We start from the raw sequence: 19,870 nt of genomic DNA on the forward strand, positions 1-19,870 counted from the left end.
CTCCCTCTGGATGCATTCATTCTTGTTTGCATATGAAAAATTTCAATCCTATCTATAGAAGCTATACTAGTTGGTTATTTTTTGTTGGGGTGGAGTTGTTTGCTTTTTCAGACAAAGGGTAACTTTTGAAATTGCGTAATTGAAAATATAATTATTCAAATAGAATTTGTTTTTAATTTGTTCATCAATTCAGGCCATCAAATTTTTGTTGAATGTACTTTGAATGTACTGTATGCCCAGCACCAGACAAGGCTTTGCATAACTTTGCCCTTTAGGAATTCATAATTTTTATGTTGCCCTATCTTAAATGGTTTCTTAATTTTATCTTTTCTCAATATGACTATTTTCAAAGGAATATATTCATCTCTACTTTGTTAAGACTTATAAACTACTCAGAAGATAAATTTAAGTCAAATCATATTGTGTTCTTGTGTATTTAATGTGTAGTGTATATAAAAGTCAATGAAAAAACTTGAAATTTTTCATCATAGTTAAATGACCTAAATGTCACTCTTATCTATAATAAGGGTATTTAAAGCTATATTATAAAATATCAGAAAAATTTAAATTTCCCCAAATATGTACTTTACTTTTAACCTATTATAATTGAACGTGTTATTACCTCCAAAATAATACAAATTCTGAACTTCACTGATTTCATCTGGGGCCAAGTTCAATGAATAAATTCTACTTTCTCTCTAATGGGATTCAAATCATTACAAACTGTTACCTACCAAAAAACAAATGATTATCTAAAACACCCAATACTAATTAACTTATTTTTGTATAGTTTTGTACAGGTATAATTGAGGTATATTATAATATAATAATCTGTATATTTTAAATTGTATAATTTCATAATTTTTCATGTACGTATAACCTGTGAAACCATCACCAAGATCAAGATATAAAAGGTATTTGTCAAACTCAACACTTGTTCATTTTTTGTAATCCCTCATTTTGTTTTTCTGCCCCCACCCTTCCCAGATTACCACCGATCTGCTTTTTGTCACTTTAGGTTAATTTGCATTTTTCTAAAGTTTTATGTAAATGAACTCATATAGTATATACTCTTTTTTGGTCTGGCTTCTTTTACTTAGCATAATGCATTTGAGATTCATCCAGGTTGCCACATCAGGTTGTTTCATCTTACCAATATACCATAATTAGTTTATTCATTGGATTTATTTATTTGTGGATTATTTATCAGTTTACCATTTTTAACTATTTTTTTAACTGAAAGGACTATATATTTCAAAATAAAACAGACTTACCACTCTTATTAAAGAATTACTAATGTGCTTAATATATACCATAGAGCATCACATATTTATTCTGTTAGGAGCCTCTAGCTTCCAGACTTCTGACAGCTGCCAGAATAAGAATGACAATATTTTAGTTTTATGATTTCTTAGGAAACTAATGGAATCTGCTAGTGCTTTGGTTCCCAGGTTTTGCTTTAAAAATGCATGTGAACTAGACTCAGCCTTTAGTAATTAGAGAATAATAAAATGTTTTTACTGGAAAGGATACTGAATCACTCTTCTCAGTGCAGTAAACAAATGTTAGCAGTCCAAAAACAGAAGACACATTTTTACTTATTATTTTTAAAGCTACTTGAGTTTCCTGCTTCTTAATAAAAATTGGTGATTAAACTATTTCTATTAAGAAGGCACCACATGCAAGATACAAAATCAATATACAAAAAATATCAGTTGTTTCTATACACTAATAATGAACTGTCAGAGAACTTAAGAAAACAATTATTTTTGTTTTCTTAAAACATTTATAATTGCATATTTTGTTTAAACAAATTGCATTTGTTTTCTTAAAACATTTATAATTGCAACATTTATAAAAAACATTTATAATTGCATCAAAACAAACAAACAAACAAACAAAAACCCTAGGAATAAATTTAACCAAGGGGGTGAAAAACCTGTATGTTGAGAACTTACAGTTCTACTGTAAGACAGTACAGACATTGATGAAAGAAATTGGAGACACAAATTAATGGAAAGATATTCCATGTTCATGGATTGGAAGAATTAATATTGTTAAAATGTCCATACTACCCAAAGCAACCTACAGATTCAGTGCAATCCCTACCACAACTCCAATGGCATTTTTCACAAAAATGGAACAAACGATCCTAAAATTCATATGGAACCACAAATGACCCCAAATAGCTGAAGCAACCTTGAGAAAGAAGAACAAAGCTGGAGGCATCACACTTCCTAGTTTCAAACTATATTACAAAGCTATAGTAATCAAAACAGTATGATATTGCCATAAAAACAGACACATAGATTACTGGAACAGAAGAAAAAGGAAAAAATGACCAGAAATAAATCCATCCACATGTGGTCAGTTGATCTGTGACAGAGGAGTCAAGAATATACCGTGATGGAAAGGTCAGTCTCTTCAATAATGGTTTGGGAATATTGGACAGCCACATGCAAAAATATGAAACTTGACCCCCTATATTACACTATACACAAAAAATAAAATGGATTAAAAACTTGAACGTAATACCTGAAACCATAAAACTCATAGAAGACAACATAGAAAGCTGCTTGACATCGGTCTTGGTGATGATTTTTTTGGATTTGACACAAAAACACAGGCAACAAAAGCGAAAATAAACAAGTAGGATTACATCAAACTAAAAAGGTCCTGCACAGCAAAAGAAACCATCAACAAAGTGAAAAATCAGACTATCAAATGGGAGAAAATATTTGCAAATTAAATATCTGATAAGGGGTTAATATACAGAATATATAAAGAACTCATATAACTCAATAGCAAAAAAAAATCTGATTAAGTATTATTCAGCCTTAAATTATTTGTAATAACCTGGATGCACCATGAAGGCATTATGCTAAGTGAAATAAGTCATACAGAGAAAGACAAATGCTACATGATCTCACTTTTATGTAGAATCTAAACTAAAACAAACACAAAAAATCCTCATAGATACAGAGAACAGATTGGTGGTTGCAGGAGGCAGGGGTCAGGTGGGGAAGGTGGGTGAAGTGGGTAAAAGGGGTCAAAGGTGCAGACTTCCAGTTACAAATAATTTATGGGGAGGTAATGCACAGTATGGTAACATAGTTAATAACACTGTATTGTACATTTGGAAGTTTCTAAGAGAGCAGATCTTAAAAGTTATCATCACACACACACAAAACTACAACTAAGCATGGTGATGGATGTTAACTAGATTTATTGTGGTGATCATTTCTTTCTATATTTATATACAGGTGTTTTACACCTGAAACTAATATGCTTTATGTCAATTATATCTCAATTTTTAAAACAAGCACCGCAAGTCAGACTGCTCATCCTTTTCCTCACTAAGGTGTTATATTTTCAATTGTGATGTGACAACTTAGATAGTGAAGCACATTGTGGGAGAAACCATTTTGACTTTTCAGTGTTTACTAAAGTATTTTAGATGAAAAAAATAAAGCATTTTATCAGATTTTTGTTTTTAATTATTTTTCTGTATAGTTTCATGCCAATGTAGTTTTCTAATGAAAGTTATAGACTCTGAATGGTGTATTTTTAAATCTTTCAATCTCTGAGCTCTCTGAAATTTTGCTACTTGGCAAGGATGGCCACGTCCTGTCATTTGATTTACATTTTCAACAATGAATTAGTTTAAAAAAACTTTATTTTGTAGACATAGGTTATCATTAAAATTCAGTTGACCCAGTTAACTCTGATTTTTATATTTTAAATTTATTATTTAAAAGGTAAGATCTTTACTTGGTGGTAAACCAGGTACGGATTTTTTTTTTTTTTTAAAGGGCTTCTAATGCTTGGCTTATTTATTTATTTATTTATTTATTTATTTATTTATTTATTTATTTATTTATGGCTGTGTTGGGTCTTCATTTCTGTGCGAGGGCTTCCTCTAGTTGTGGCAAGCGGGGGTCACTCTTCATCGTGGTGCGAGGGCCTCTCACTCTCGTGGCCTCTCTTGTTGCGGAACACAGGCTCCAGACACGCAGGCTCAGTAGTTGTGGCTCACGGGCCTAGTTGCTCTGCGTCATGTGGGATCTTCCCAGACCAGGGCTCGAACCCGTGTCCCCTGCATTAGCAGGCAGATTCTCAACCACTGCGCCACCAGGGAAGCCCTGGAATTTTTTAAATAATAAAATTATTCCCATTAGCTCTCTGTTATATGCATGGCAGTGCACATACATCAATCCCAGTCTCCTAGTTCATCCCACCCCACACTGTGTCCACACGTCCGTTCTCTACATCTGGGTCTCTATTCCTGCCCTGCAAATAGGTTCATCTGTACCATTTTTCTAAATCCCACATATCTGTGTTAATATACGATATTTGTTTTTCTGACTTACTTCACATTTTATGACAGACTCTAAGTCCACTGCCATGTGTAAAACGGATAGCTAGTGGGAACCTGCTGTATAACGCAGGGAGCTCAGCTTGGTGCTCTGTGGTCACCTCGAGGGGTGAGATTGTGGGTGGGGGTTGGGAGGGAGGTCCAAGAGGGAGGGGATATATGTATACATGTAGCTGATGCACTTCGTTGTGAAGCAGAAACTAACACAACATTGTAAAGCAACTATACCCCAATTTAAAAAAAACAGTTTATTTAAAAAAATATATTCTCTGGCCAAGTTTCAAAGGTATCCTATTTGAGATTTTTTTCTTCCTTTTAATAACTATACTGATGTGCTTCTGAACTTTTAAATAAAGTTTTAATTTTAAAATATTCAACTTACATGGCTATAATATAAGAACAGATTTGCTGACATCTTTTGTCTCTTATTCCCTGGTCTTTGGTACTTTTTGTCTTTTAAATATTCCTTTACTGTAATTTTAATGATTAAGAAGGAGAAGATATTCATGCATATATACTCAATAGTTCATATTTATCCAGAAGCCACCTCATAACGTTTTTCTTACTGTTTATTGAAAATAAAGCACAGACACTAAAAACTATATAAAACAAATGTATATCACAAACAGTTATAAGACAAACACTCTTATAACTACCACACAGGTCAGGAATAGAAATGCCAGTTATCCCCAGAAACTTTTATGGATCCCAACCCAGCCAGAAGCCTATCTCTCCTGCAGTAAGTAAGCAGTTCCTCTTTTTCTTTTATGGTTTATCACTCGGGTGTACATCTTTTAAAACTGTAGTTTAGTCTTGTTTGTTTTACTCTTGTGTCTTTTAGTCTACAAGTTCTCCTTCCATTGCCTTTTCCCCACTTTATAATTTAATTGTTGAAGATCCCCAGCCATTTAACCTGTAGAGATTCCTACAGCCTGGATTTTGCTGATTATAGTCTCATGGTGTAGTTAAGCATGTTTCTCCCTCTGTATTTCCTGCAAATTGGTAGCCACATATAGAGGCCTAGCCAAGGTCAGTTTTGCTTGTTTGTTTTTGGCAAGACTATGGGTGATATTGTGTTCTTTCATTAGGAAGCACAAAATGTCTATCATCATTCTGTGATGTTAGTTAACAGTTGTGATTCCTCAACTCCCTACATACATTAGATCATTTAGGGGATTGCAAAATGGAGATATTCTTGTTCTTTCACTTCTTTTTCATTTATTGGCTGGAATACATCCCCTAATCTACTATTTGGTTAGTTGTATTATTGTATGTATAGAAAAGGTAGAATAAATGCTTGATTCTTCACCTTTGTTTACCAGTTTTGGAAATAATGAGTTGGCTTTCTTTCATCTGCTAAATGCGAATAATTTTTTGTTGTATCATTTTGAACTTCTGAATTTAATCATATTTGACGTGTTGCAATCCATTGCAATTTTTGTCCTTACTGAAGTTCATATTGTCTCATTTCTGGCTGGTGAGGTCCTCTTCAAGCTCCCAGAGTTCTTTTAATGTGACTCCAGGTTTGATACCTTTTACAGCTTGGTTTCTAGTAGGACAAGGTGTTCCAGGCTCAGCTGGAGAATGGACAGGAATTATGAATTTATCTATGAGCATGCTGTGAACCAGTGGTTGTAAACTGGTATTGAGGGGCCAAAAGTAGCCACCAGCCATGTTGTCCCTTTTTATTGTCAAAAGAAACAAATCATTATTCAAGAGCAAAAAAAATCAATTTTTTTTAGCATTTACTATGTGCCAGGTGTTGTACTAGTTTCTGGGAATATGGTGGTTAATAAGAGATAAAGCTGCCCTCAGGGAATTTACAATCTGATGAGGAAAACAATACAAGCCAAAACACTATCAAGTAAACTTGTAGGACCCTAGGATGGTGTGAGTCTTAGAAGGGTCCTAACTCAGGGCATTGGAGGTCAAAGAAAGATTTGCAAGTGATATATTATTTAATCTCCTATTTAAAACTTAAGTGTTCCAGGTAAAGAAAGATAAGGGAAAATTACTCAAGGCAGAGAAAGTATAGATGAACCTGATTTCCTTTAGTTAGAAAAGCCATCAGCATGTCTGTATTAAACATATTCTGTTCCAAAACTTCCAGAAATCTGATCCTGTGTCCAGTCTTTCTGTTACCACTGCCTTTTCTCTTGCCAGAAACGACCACAAGTAATATTTTTCTCCACAGAATCCAAGTTTTAAATTGGAGTCATTTCTGTCCTAATCCAGACTGGATAAGTTGGTATCACTTACTGTTGATTTTTTCTTTTTTTCCAAGATGAGTTTTCCAGAATCAACCTTGCTATTCCATCTTACTTGTTGGCATTTTAATTACCATAATATTTACCCCTCCAATGAACTGTCTTTTCTAGCTGACATTCATACTTAATTGCAGCCTTCTTTACTTTTAAAGATATGATTCTTGTACTTATCCAACTTTTTATTCCTTTGTCCATGTCAGAAGGAAACACTGAAACAGCTTATCTGTGACAAAATACAAGGAAAACTATAATTATTAGCTTATTATCAATATGGAAACTGATCATGATGAATTTCATTCTAATGTATTATTTCAGTAAGAATATCGATCTAACCATTTTGGAGCAACACTGTTGGCCTTTTCTCAGCACAGATTTTTCTGACACTTTGGTCCATTTCTATTTCTTGAGAAAACTGTTTTAGACTGCTAAAGTATAATTTCTGAAAAGGTAAAATTATGATTTTCAGGCAAATATGAAGTAAACATGGGTCAAAGATTTTATTCAATTTGTTAATTAATGATGGAACCAGTAAGATGTTAATACAAATTCAAAGAACATTGAGCTATTTATAGACAATTGAATATGGGAATGTTAGAATAAGATAGTTGAGTTCGATACAAAACTGATTAGTATCCTGTATGTTAAGCTATATATCCTTTGGGGTTATTGTTTTTTTCACCAAACAGAAGAATTAGCATATAGTTAGTTAGTAAACAGTGAGTCTAACAAAGTACATTCCCCTAATCCTTGGGTGGCTCTGTGTCCCATATGACACTGAAAAACCTGTTACATTTTTTTTTTTGCCTTTTTTCAAGTTGTGAATGATTAGAGAATTTTCTTTGGGTCTGAGGATTGTTCATGAATAACTGATGAAGTAAGCTCTGTTTTAGTATACTTAGTAAGTTTTGTATTCCAATGTCAGACAACTGCCTAACGATTAATCTTTAATATTGAAGTTTTGAGGAGAATAAATCATTTTTATTGGACATCAAAGAAAGGCAAAGGGAATTTCTATATGCTTAATAAAGTAATTTGCTATGGAATAAACTCTCTATATTTTTATGTTCCCTAGGGTTTTCCTGGAGATATTGGGATTCCTGGACAAAATGGCCCTGAAGGATCAAAGGTAAGGAAAGAAAAAGAAAAACAGAAGAAGAAAAAAGTATGGTATCTATAGTTTTCTAATGTCAAATCTCAATGAATGGGTAAAAAAATATTTTAGAAATATCAGAACATTTCTGGATATTTTTGAGCTGACTCGGTGCATTTAAAAAACCTTGTACAGCTTGTTTTGAGATAATCAGGAAGTAGTTTGCGTGTCTGGTTGTTCTTTTGGTATCATTTGTTTAGTAGGAGTATGTTTATACAGCCTCTTAGGTTCAGGTCATTGAAAATGATTTTCCTGGTTTGGTCTAGACTTAGATTACGGTGACAATATTTGCAAAGCGTGTAAATAACTGAAAAAACGATTTCTTATAAGAGGTGAAAAAAATTAAAAAACCCAAAAACCTATAGCCTACACTGAATAGATGAGAGTTTTCTGACCACTAAAACTCTTTAGGGCCTATTAAATACCCACTGATTAAAATAAAAGAAAGCCTATGGTGTTCTGGAATTCATACATAGTACAAACTACCTGCAGAAACCTCATCATTTCTAACTTCCTTTACTGTTGTTGTGTATGTATACTAGAAATTATCCATAGAAAACCTTTAAATACCAAGCTTTGCCAAGCAGGCTGACATAGAATGAGCATCGTAAACAAATAAAGTATTGTGAATAGACACAGAACAATGAAATAGCCTGAAGTTTGGAGAACTGGCAGGTTATGAAGTATAGCTGCTGTGGAAGGTTATTAGTGTGAGTAGAGAGGAAGTGTTAGGGGATGAAGCTGGAAAGGATATTAATATAGCTATATTTGTTAGTGTACTATAGTGTCAAGTACTACAGTACTGTAGTAAATGTTTTACAGATACCTCATTTAATCTTCACAACATCTTTATGAGGTAGATTTTATCCCCATTTTATAGGCAGTTAAGTTATTCCCTCAGTCACATCAGGTGACTTAGTCAGGATTCTCACCCAGACATGATTTCAAAGTCTGAGCTCTTAACCACTTAGTTTGGGGATTAAATTGTGGGGAAGGTTTAAGACCATGTTGAAGAGTTCCTAGTTCTACCATGGGCATCATGGAGTAATCAAAGATTTTTAAATAGTAAAGTAATCTAGGTGATTTATGTTTTAAAAAAGATACCTCTTATGTCAGCATGGAGGATGGTTTAACAAGAGAAAAAATGAAGGCAAAGAGATGAGCTGGAAAAAGCTAGAAAAGAAGTTATAAAGATCTGAAGTGAAACGAACATTCATTCAATCAACAAATATTTACTGGCTGCCTCTTATGTGACAGCCATTGTGCTAGACCCTAGGGCTACAAAGATGAAAAGTCCTGCTTCCTACTTTCAGGAAACTTACAATCTAGAGAAATATATGCAGGAAATCCTTTATAATAACCATGTGAATAACATATAATATGTGATACTGTTTGAGTATATGGTTAGGGGACTCAGATTACACTTTATAGAGAAGGTAGCACTTGAGCTGACATGATGAATGAGTCAGAATTTGTAGACAGACAAGTAAGATATATGGCATTCAGGAAAAGGAAACTTGTGAGAGGATGAAGGTGCAGTATTTGGAACACATTTGTACTAAAAGTTATTCATTGTTTATGTGAAATTCAAATCTAACTGGGCATCCTGTGTGTTATTTGAAAACACTACTGGCCACCTAACAACTCTCCCTGTACATATTCAGCCATATTTCCCCCTCCCTTTCTGTCTCCACAGAAAAATTATTCCTCCCCCTCCCCAGTATTCAAATTTCACATATGTTTTGTATCAAACCCTCTCCTGTCCCCTGAATGACCTCATGCCATCAATTATCACCTTTATCCTGATCTCCCCTTTGACTCATAATTTCCTATCTTTGCCCTTGGAACCATTTACACTGCCAATGTTTTAGTTTAGGCCCTATTTATTCTTCACCAGGATTAGTGTAATAGCCCTCTAATTGTTCTTGCCACCATTCTGACATTTCTTCAAATCTACATCCAAACTACTGATGTAATAATGTTTGTAAAGTATAGATTTCATCATGTCATTCTTGTACTTAAATTCTTCAGTATCTCCATAGCTTCCAGGTTAAGGATTATAATTCTTTACTTTTTACACAAGGTTCTTTATGACCTACTCTCCCTCTCTAACTCTGTTGTCATCTAGTCACATCTCCCATTGCTTTCAAAAGCGTTACTCCAGGTAGACTATTTAGAGTACCAAACCATGCCGTACTTGTTCAAATCTCACAGCTTCCTGCATGCTGTTTTTTTAATCTGGATCTGTGCCCTACTTATCTAGCTAACACCTACACATCACATGCCACATTGTCCAGGAAGCTTTTCCTGTTCCTCTCAAATCTAATTGAGATGTCTCTTCTCTGTATTTCTAAAAAAAATCTATCAAGCACTTATCTTCATATAACTGCTGATTTGCTTATCTCTCTATTAGACTATAAGCTTTTTGAGAAAGACACTAATTGGTTTTATACATATCACAATAACCATGATAATATCCGTAGCACATAATAGGAACATAATAGATATTGGCTGAGTGGATGATTGATTGAATGACTATTTAAAAGCTAATTCAGAAATAGAAACAATACAACTTGGTAACTGATTAAATGAAGGTGATGGGAGAAAGAGAAGTCAAAGATAAAACTGGGACTATGACTTGGGTTACTGATGTCATTGAATTAACTAAGGAACTCAGAAGGAGGAGCAGGTTTGGAAGATGGGGAAGACAAGAAATTTGATTCTGAGTATATTTAGCTTGCAGTATCTGGTTGACGTTGAGACAGAAATAATCAATATCTAGTAGTAAACCAAATCCCAAAGTAGAAATAGTAGCATGAATGGACATTGAGAGAGAGAGGTAGTATAGAGAACTGAGTTGAGAATTTCTCATATGTAATTTAGCCCCTTACCTGCTGTATACTTAGGAACTTGAACTTGATGCATATATAAACACATTCATTTTTCCATTCATTCAGTAATTCATTCGTTTAACATTTATTGAGTTTCTTTTATGTTTTAACCCAGGTACTAAATGTGGGTTGATAAAGATTTCTGAACTATGGTCCCTCCCCTTGATGAGATTACAGTTCAGAGAGAGGTTGGGAAAAAAAAATCACAAAGTATTGTAAGACGCTATATAAAAGAGTTGGTGAAGGGCTATGAGAGCCTAGATAATTGAGCAACAGATTCTGCCTAGGAAATTGGGAATTACTTCAAGAGGAAGTAATAATTGAACTTAATTTTTTTTCTTCTGTAGGGTTTCCTAACTTTAAAAAAATGTTATCGAAGTATAGCTAATATACAATATTATATAAGTTACAGGTGTACAACATGGTGATTCACAATTTTCTAAAAATTAAAAAAAAATTAATTTTATATTGGAGTATAGATGATTAACAATGTTGTGTTAGTTTCAGGTGTACAGAAAAGTGATTCAGTTATACGTATACATGTGTATATTCTTTTTCAAATTCTTTTCCCATTTAGGTTGTTACAGAATATTGATCAGCATTCCCTGTGCTATACAGTAGGTCCTTGTTGGTTATCTATTTTAAATATAGCAGTGTGTACATATCAATCCCAAACTCCCAATCTGTCCTTCCCCCCCACTTTGTCCCCCTGGTAACCATAAGTTCATTATCTAAGTCTGTGAGTCTGTTTCTGTTTTGTAAATAAGTACATTTGTATCCTTTTTTTAAATATTCCACATATAAGCGATATCATGTGATATTTTTCTTTCTCTGTCTGACTTACTTCACTTAGTATGATAATCTCCAGGTCCATCCATGTTGCTGCAAATGGCGTTATTTCATTCTTTTTTAATGGCTGAGTAATATTCCATTGTATATATGTACGACATCTTCTTTATCCATTCATCTTTTGGTGGACATTTAGGATGCTTCCATGTCTTGGCTATTGTGAACAGCGCTGCAGTGAACACTGGGGTGCATGTATCCTTTCAAACCATGTTTTTCTCTGGATATATGGCCAAGGCTGGGATTGCTGGATCATATGGCAACTCTATTTTTAAGTTCTTAAGGAACCTCCATACTGTTCTCCACAGTGGCTGTACCAATGTACATTCCCACCAGCAGTGTAGGAGGGTTCCCTTTTCTCCACACCCTCTCCAGCATTTATTGTTTGTAGATTTTTTGATGATGGCCATTCTGACTGGTATGAGGTAATATCTCATTGTAGTTTTGATTTGCATTTCTCTAATAATTAGTGATGTTGAGCATCTTTTCATGTGCCTCTTGGCCATCTGTATGTCTTCTTTGGAGAAATGTCTATTTAGATTTTTTGTGCATTTTTTGATTCAGTTTGCTTTTTTGATATTGTGCTTCGTGAGCTGTTTGTAAATTTTGGAGATTAATCTCTTGTCAGTCACATCATTTGCAAATATTTTCTCCCTTCTGTGGGTTGTCTTTGGTTTTGTTTATGGTTTCCTTTGCTGTGCAAAAGCTTTTGAGTTTAATTATGTCCCATTTGTTTATTTTTGCTTTTATTTCCATTACTCTAGGATATGGATCAAAAAGATATTGCTGTGATTAATGTCAAAGAGTATTCTGCCCATGTTTTCCTCTAAGAGTTTTATAGTATCTGAACTTACATTTAGGTCTTTAATCCATTTTGAGTTTATTTTTGCATAGAGTGTTAGAGAATGTTCTAATTTCATTTTTTTTTACACGTATCTGTCCATTTTTTCCAGCACCACTTATTGAAGAGACTGTCTTTTCCCCATTGTGTAGTCTTCCTTCCTTTGTCATAGATTAATTTACCATAGGTGCATGGGTTTATTTCTGGGCTTCCTATCCTGTTCCATTGATCTATATTTCTGTTTTTGTGCCAGTGCCACACGTTTTGGTGATTGTATCTTTTCTTTTTTTTTTTCAAAGAAGATGTTGGGGGTAGGAGTTTATTAATTTATTTATTTTTGCTGTGTTGGGTCTTCGTTTCTGTGCGAGGGCTTTCTCTAGTTCTGACAAGCGGGGGCCACTCTTCATCACGGTGCAGGGGCCTCTCACTATCGCGGCCTCACTTGTTGCGGAGCACAGGCTCCAGATGTGCAGGCTCAGTAGTTGTGGCTCATGGACCTAGTTGCTCCACGGCATATGGGATCCTCCCAGACCGGTGCTCGAACCTGTGTCCCCTGCATTAACAGGCAGATTCTCAACCACTGAGCCACCAGGGAAGCCCTGATGATTGTATCTTTGTAGAATAGTCTGAAGTCAAGGAGTGTGATTCCTCCACCTCCGTTTTTCTTTCTCAAGACTGCTTTGGCTATTCAGTGTCTTTTGTGTCTCCCTGTAAGTTTTAAGATATTTGCTCTAGTTCTGTGAAAACTGCCATGTGTAATTTGATAGGGCTTGCACTGAATATTTATATTGCCTTGGGTAGTTTAGTCATTTTGACAATGTCGATTCTTCCAATCCAAGAACAGGGTTTATCTTTCCAAATGTTTGTGTCATCTTCGATTTCTTTCCTCAGTGTCTTATAGTTTTCAGAGTACAGGTCTTTTGCCTCCTTAGGTAGGTATATTCCTAGGTATTTTATTCTTTTTCATGCGATGGTAAATGGAATTGTTTCTTTCATTTCTCCTTCTGATGTTTCATTGTTACTATATAGAAATGCAACAGATTGCTGTGTATTAATTTTGTGTCCTGCAACTGTACCAAATTCATTGGTGAGCTCTAGTAGTTTTCTGGTAGCATCTTTAGGATTTTCTATGTGTAATATCATGTCATCTACAAACAATGACAGTTTTACTTCTTTTCCAATTTGGATTCCCTTTATTTCTTCTTCTTCTCTGATTTCCATGGCTAGGACTTCCAAAACTATGTTGAATAAAAGTGGCAAGAGTGGATATCCTTGTCTTGTTACTGATCTTAGAGGAAATGCTTTCAGTTTTTCATCATTGAGTATGTTAGCTGTAGGTTTGTCGTATATGGCCTTTATTATGTTGTTGGTGTGTTCCCTCTATGCCCACTTTCTGGAGAGTTTTTAATCATATATGGGTGTTGAATTTTGTCAAAAGCTTTTTCTGCATCTATTGAGATGATCATTTGGGTTTTCAATTTGTTGATGTGTTGTATCACACTGATTGATTTGCAGATATGGAAAAATCCTTGCATCCCTGGGACAAATCCCCCTTGATCATGGTGTATGATCCTTTTAATGTAGCACTTTTTAATTTTATACATAATAGTTTGTACCTCTTAATCCCTACCCCATCTTGCACTCCACCCCCTAACTTTATGTTTTAAAGTATGCATATCATACTAGGTGAAGAACACAAGATGGCTTTGTAAATCCTCTTCAGTTTGTAAATTTTGTTTCTATTAAATTTTTGTTGAGAACAGTGTCAGAGAACTGAAGAAAGGCAGTTGACCTTTTGAATAGTATTATAATAGTGATCTTTAATACTTCTCATTACTTCCTTTTGTCTTAAAATTACAGTATGAAAGTGGGACAAAAGATCTGAAAGCCAGACACTTTAATGAATATTAATGGTTGAATTTCCAGTGGGTAGTAGTTACTTTTTAGATTGCTTTATCTAAATTTTTTCAATAAACATGAGCTTGTAGCCTCATCAGCACCAACATTATGAGACTAATTGTTTTTCTACACATGACTGAATTTTAATATAATATCATAGATGATTTAATCAAAATAACCAGAGAATTTTAAAGGAAGAGGAACATTATTTTACGTTTTATAGGTTGGGAAGGGTCTGTTTTTGTCTCTCTTTTTCGTCCTTCCTATTTGCCTCAAAATTGTTTCTAGGAACAGAAGGGAAAAGTAGAGGCAAACATAGTGACCCTATTTGCCTGATGTGTTTTTTTAGTTGTGTACACTATGTCATGGAAGCATCTTAAAACTTCCTATATTTTCGTATATATGTCTTCTTTAGAAAGTGGGGACAGTATAAATTATTCAAGTTATGTTTCAGTTATACAAGATGGTCATCAAAAAAATCATGCACACTCTGTTTGAAATACGTGGTTACACTATTTGCAAACTTTTCCAGAGCAATTTGGCACAGCTCTAAAGAAGCCTTTCATTTTCTCCTCATTTTCTGCCAGTTGACTAAAAACCTCAAACTAACATTGGAAACTTGTGTTAACTATGGTTCTGTTGATTGTGGGACTGTGTGTGTACGTATATGTGTATATAGATACAAAGCATACTTCAACAAGCCTTCTTGAGAGCTACAGTTTGGCAATCTGTTTTCAAGCATGCCATAACATTAGCAAAACCACATCCCTTGCTGCTTACTGCAGAAAGTGAGTACCCAATAAATATTCTCTGTTCTCCAGTAAACAGAGGAATAACTTATTTGTTGCCCTAATGGTTTATGTTGTTACTTTGGTTATGGAATTAAGGATGGTAAAGCAGGCTGTTCTTGTTTGCTGTATAACATCCCTGGTAAGTTTTTTGAAAAAGCCTATTCGTGAGGTTATGTTACAGAATATATGGAAATAATTTTTACACTGAGTTATTAAAATATGTTATGTGTTTACCGATATAGCTAACAGATTAGTTATATTAGTTATAATAGATCTGGGGAACTAACTTAATAAGAGGAAAATGCATTCCTAAATAGTTCTCTGAGATCACCTCAAGCCAGCCCTGAAGATTCACATTCCAAAATCAAGATTTTGTTCGCAGATTTCTTATTTTAACCATTTTACATTCCAGGCAGCATTTAGTTAGCTGAGAAATATTTATTGAGTTATACAATGGGCAATGGACTTTGTTAAGCAATTACTTGGAAATAAGATTAAAACATGCTCTTCTGTCTACTAGGAACTTGTAATCCACTGGAAACATGAGATTTCCACGTGTGAAAAGTTAAAAAGTAAACTAGGCAGCACATAATAAATGGACAAGGAGCTCAGAGAAGAGAATAATTTGTGTGGCCATTTTTCTGAGAGTCTTCGTAGAGAAATCGGGATTTGAGTAGAATGAGTTGGATTTGGCCAAGTAGAACGAAGGAATGAGAGATTTTGTGCAACAGGTACAAAACCAACACAATGATGGAGGTGTGGAAATAAACCTACCTGACTTAAAAAAAAAGTTAGTAGGTAGATTGTGACTGATCTTAAATATAAAGTTGAGGAGCTTGAATGCTAATAAGCCCATGGAAGTTTTTTTTAATTGTGGTAAAAAGCATATAACATAAAATCTACTCTCAACAAATTTTTAAGTGTACAGTACAGTACTGTTAACTATATGCATATTTTTGCACAGCAGATCTCTAGAATGTTTTTATCTTGCATGACTCAAACCCTATACCCATTTAACAGCAACTCCAATTTCTACCTCCCCCAACCACTGGCAACAATCACTCTCTTTCTGCTTCTATGAGTCTGACTACTTTAGATACCTCATATAAGTAGAATCATGCAATATTTGTCTTTCTGGGACTGGCTTATTTCACTTAGCATAAGGACTTCAGGGTTCGTCCATATTATAGCCTATGTCAAAATTTCGTTCTTTTTATTTACTTTTTTTATTTTTAAAAACACAACATGTTTATATTTTAATACACAACCAAAATACAAAACACCATAGTAAATTGATGGCAATAAAATATGGTATTTCATTTGCATTGCATGACATATGGTTAACATCCTTAGTTGTAAATGAGTTCTTAGAAACTAGTAACGAAGATGTCGATATACCAAGAGGAATGGGGAAAAAAAAAAAAACAGAAGAAAGTGAAATAACACAAGTAACTAGGAAGGATTAAGCATATATGAAGGTGACTGAGCTGAACAATAACAGAAGAAAAGCAATTGTTTTGTAATATCATATTACCAAAGATTAGAAATTTAACATTTATACAGTTTTAGGAAACATACCCACATAAACACAGGGGGACAAGATTGATGAGGTCCTGTCTATATAGTAAGGGAAAATCTAGTTTGGACTCAAAAGTATAAATTTGGGATATCCTTAGTCCTAACAGTTCCAATTCATTGGAATTATTTCAACAAATTAGTTGGATAAATTTACAGTTTATATATAAACCGTGTTTACTGCATAGAAAATTTGTAGCTAGTATTTGGACCCCCCAGAAATGACTTGCTTATTAATTTGTTTATCAATACACCCAAAAGGATGTGCACAAAATTTACACAGTGAAACAAAATAGAATTTTGTTCATTTTAAAGGCTGCATAATAATAGTCCATTATCCAATAGTCCAAAACCCCACATTTTCTTTATTCACTCATCCGTCAATGAACATTAAGGTTGTTTCCACCTATGGACATACCTTGGAGATTTTGCAGTTTCAGTTCCAGACCACTGCAACAAAGCAAATATCACAACAAATCCAGTCACACAAATTTTTTGGTTTCCCATGCATACAGAAGTTATGTTTATACTATACTGTTGTCTATTAAGTATGCAATAGCATTATGTCTAAAAAATGTACATACCTCAATTAAAAAATACTTTATTAGTAAAAAATGCTAACCATCATCTGACAATGCAGGGTTGCCAAAAAGTTTCAATTTGTAAAAAATGCAGTATCTGTGAAGTTCAATAAGGTGACGCTTAATAAAATAAGGAATGCCTGTGTGAACATGGTAGTGCAGATATCTCTTGAAATCCTGTTTTTCATTCTTCTAATATCCAGAAGTGGGATGGCTGGATCATATGGTAGTTCTATTTTAATTTTTGGAGGAACTGTTTTCATAGTGGCTGTACCATTTTACATTCTCATCAACAGTACACAAGATTTCAAATTTCTCTACATCTTTGCCAATACTTGTTATTTTCTGTTTGTTTGTTTTATAATGGCCATCCTAGCAGGTGTGAGCTGGTCTCTCATTATGGCTTTGATTTTCATTTCCCTGATGATTAGTGATGTTGAACAATTTTTCATGTGCCTCTTGGCCATTTGTACATCTTATTTCCAGAAATATGTATTCAAGTCCTTTGCCCATTAGTTTAATTGTGTTATTTGATTTTTGCTATTGGGTAGTAGGAGTTCCTTATATATTTCAGATATTAAACCCTGTCAGGTATTTGGTTTGCAAATATTTTCTCCCATTCTTTAGGTTGTCTTTTCACTTGGTTGATTGTTTTCTCTACTGTGCAGAAGTATTTAGTTTGATGTAGTCCCAGTAGTCTCTTTTTTGCTTTTGTTGCCTTTGCATTTGGTGCCAAATCCAAAAATCATCACCAAGACTGATGTCAAGGAGATTTCTGCCTATATTTTCTTCTAGGAGTTTTATGGTTCAGGGATTACTAGTCTTTAATCCATTTGCTTATTGACGTAAGTGTATTTTAAGTTGATTTATGTGTATCGTGTAAGATGAGGTTCAATTTCATTCTTCTGCATGTGGATATCCAGTTTTCCTAACATCATTTGTAGAAGAAACTACCTTTTCTCCATTGTTTAGTCTTGGCACCCTTATCAAAGACCATTTGATGGTATAAGCATCAGTTTATTTCTGGGCTTTCTATTGTGTTCCATTGGTCTATATCTCTGTCTTTTTGCTGGTACAAAACTGTTTTGATGATTGTAGCTTTGTAATATGTTTTGAAGTCAAGACATGTTATTCTTTCTCAAAGCTGTTTTGGTCAGGGTCCTTTTTGGTTCCATATGAATTGTAGAATTCTTTTTTTATCCCTATCTGCAAAAAATTCCATTGGAATCTTGCTAAGGATTGCATTGAATCTGTAGATTGCTTTGGGCAGTATGGACTTTTAAGAATATTAAGTCTTCCAGTTCATGAATATGGGATGTCTTTCCATTGTTTGTGTCTTCTTTAATTTCTGTCAGTAATGTTTTATAGTGCAGGGGTCCCCAACCCCCAGGCCATGGACGGGTTCATGTTAGGAACCGGGCCCCACAGCAGGAGGTGAGGGGCGGACAAGTGAGCAAAGGTTCATCTGCTGCTCCCATCACTCCCCATCGCTTGCATTACTGCCTGAACCATACCCCGCCCCCACTATCTGTGGAAAAATTGTCTTCCACGAAATTGGTCCCTGGTGCCAAAAAGGTTGGGGACCACTGTTGTAGTGGACTATCTTTCCATTTATTTGTGTACTTTTTAATTTCTTGCATCAATGTCTCATAGTTTTCAGTGTACAGGTCTTTCACCTCCTTGGTTACATTTATTCCCATGTGCTTTATTCTTTTGGATGCAATTGTAAATGGGATTGTTAATTTCACTTTTTGATGGTTATGAGTGTATAGAAATGCAACAGTGTATTGATTTTGTATCCTGCAACTCTACTCAATTCATCTATTACTTGTAACAGTTTTTTGGTGGACTCTCTATGGTTTTATATATATGGTGTCGTGTCATCTGCAAATAGTGACCATTTTACTTCTTTCTAATTTGGATGCCTTTCCTTCCTTCCTTCCTCCCTTCCTTCCTTCCTTCCTTCCTTCCTTCCTTCCTTCCTTCCTTCCTTTCCCTAATTGCTGTGGCTCAGACTTTCAATTCTATGTTGATTAAAAGTGGCAAAAGTGGGCATCTTTTTATTGTTTCTGATCTTTGAAAAAAAAGCTTTCAGCTTTTCATCGTTGAATATGATATACACTGTGGATTTGTCATATATAGACTTTATTATGTGGAGGTACATTCCCTCTATACCCACTTTGTTGAGGGGTTCTTTTTTAATCATAAGTAGATGTTTAATTTTGTCAAATGCTTTTTTCTACATCTATTGAGATGGTCATATGATTTTTATCTTTTATTTTGTTAGTGTGTTGTATCACCTTGATTTGATGCAGAGATTTTGAATCATCCTTGCATCCCTGGGATAAATCCCACTTGATTTTGGTGTATGATACTTTTAAGGTACTCTTTTTTATTGAAGTATAGTTGACTTACAATACTGTGCTTTAGGAAGGCTGTGTCTCTGTGCACCCACTTGTGCTAGCAAGGTATAGGGAGAGTGCAAAAATGGTGTTCACCAGAACCTCCATCTGCAAAGTCCCAACTCATACCTGCCCCTCCAGCAGTCACTTTAAGATTAATAAATGAATCTCCTTCACATATAGTCCAGGCACTTCTCTAACTACTGCCTTTACACTGAGTCTCAGGAAGTGTGAGACCATGCTTGAGTCACT

At 34.5% G+C, this 19,870-nt stretch overlaps 1 protein-coding gene across 1 annotated transcript in view; it reads left to right on the forward strand.

Moving 5' to 3' along the window:
- Positions 1-19,870, forward strand: part of COL24A1 (collagen type XXIV alpha 1 chain) — a 394,686-nt gene that overhangs the window by 148,361 nt on the left and 226,455 nt on the right. The window contains exon 20 of the mRNA XM_060139635.1: positions 7,715-7,768. Within this exon, the coding sequence (XP_059995618.1) occupies positions 7,715-7,768 (54 nt within the window). The remainder of the gene's footprint in view (positions 1-7,714; positions 7,769-19,870) is intronic.

The sequence above is a fragment of the Lagenorhynchus albirostris genome, chromosome 2 (assembly GCF_949774975.1).
Source record: "Lagenorhynchus albirostris chromosome 2, mLagAlb1.1, whole genome shotgun sequence".
NCBI classification, from domain to species: Eukaryota; Metazoa; Chordata; class Mammalia; order Artiodactyla; family Delphinidae; genus Lagenorhynchus; species Lagenorhynchus albirostris.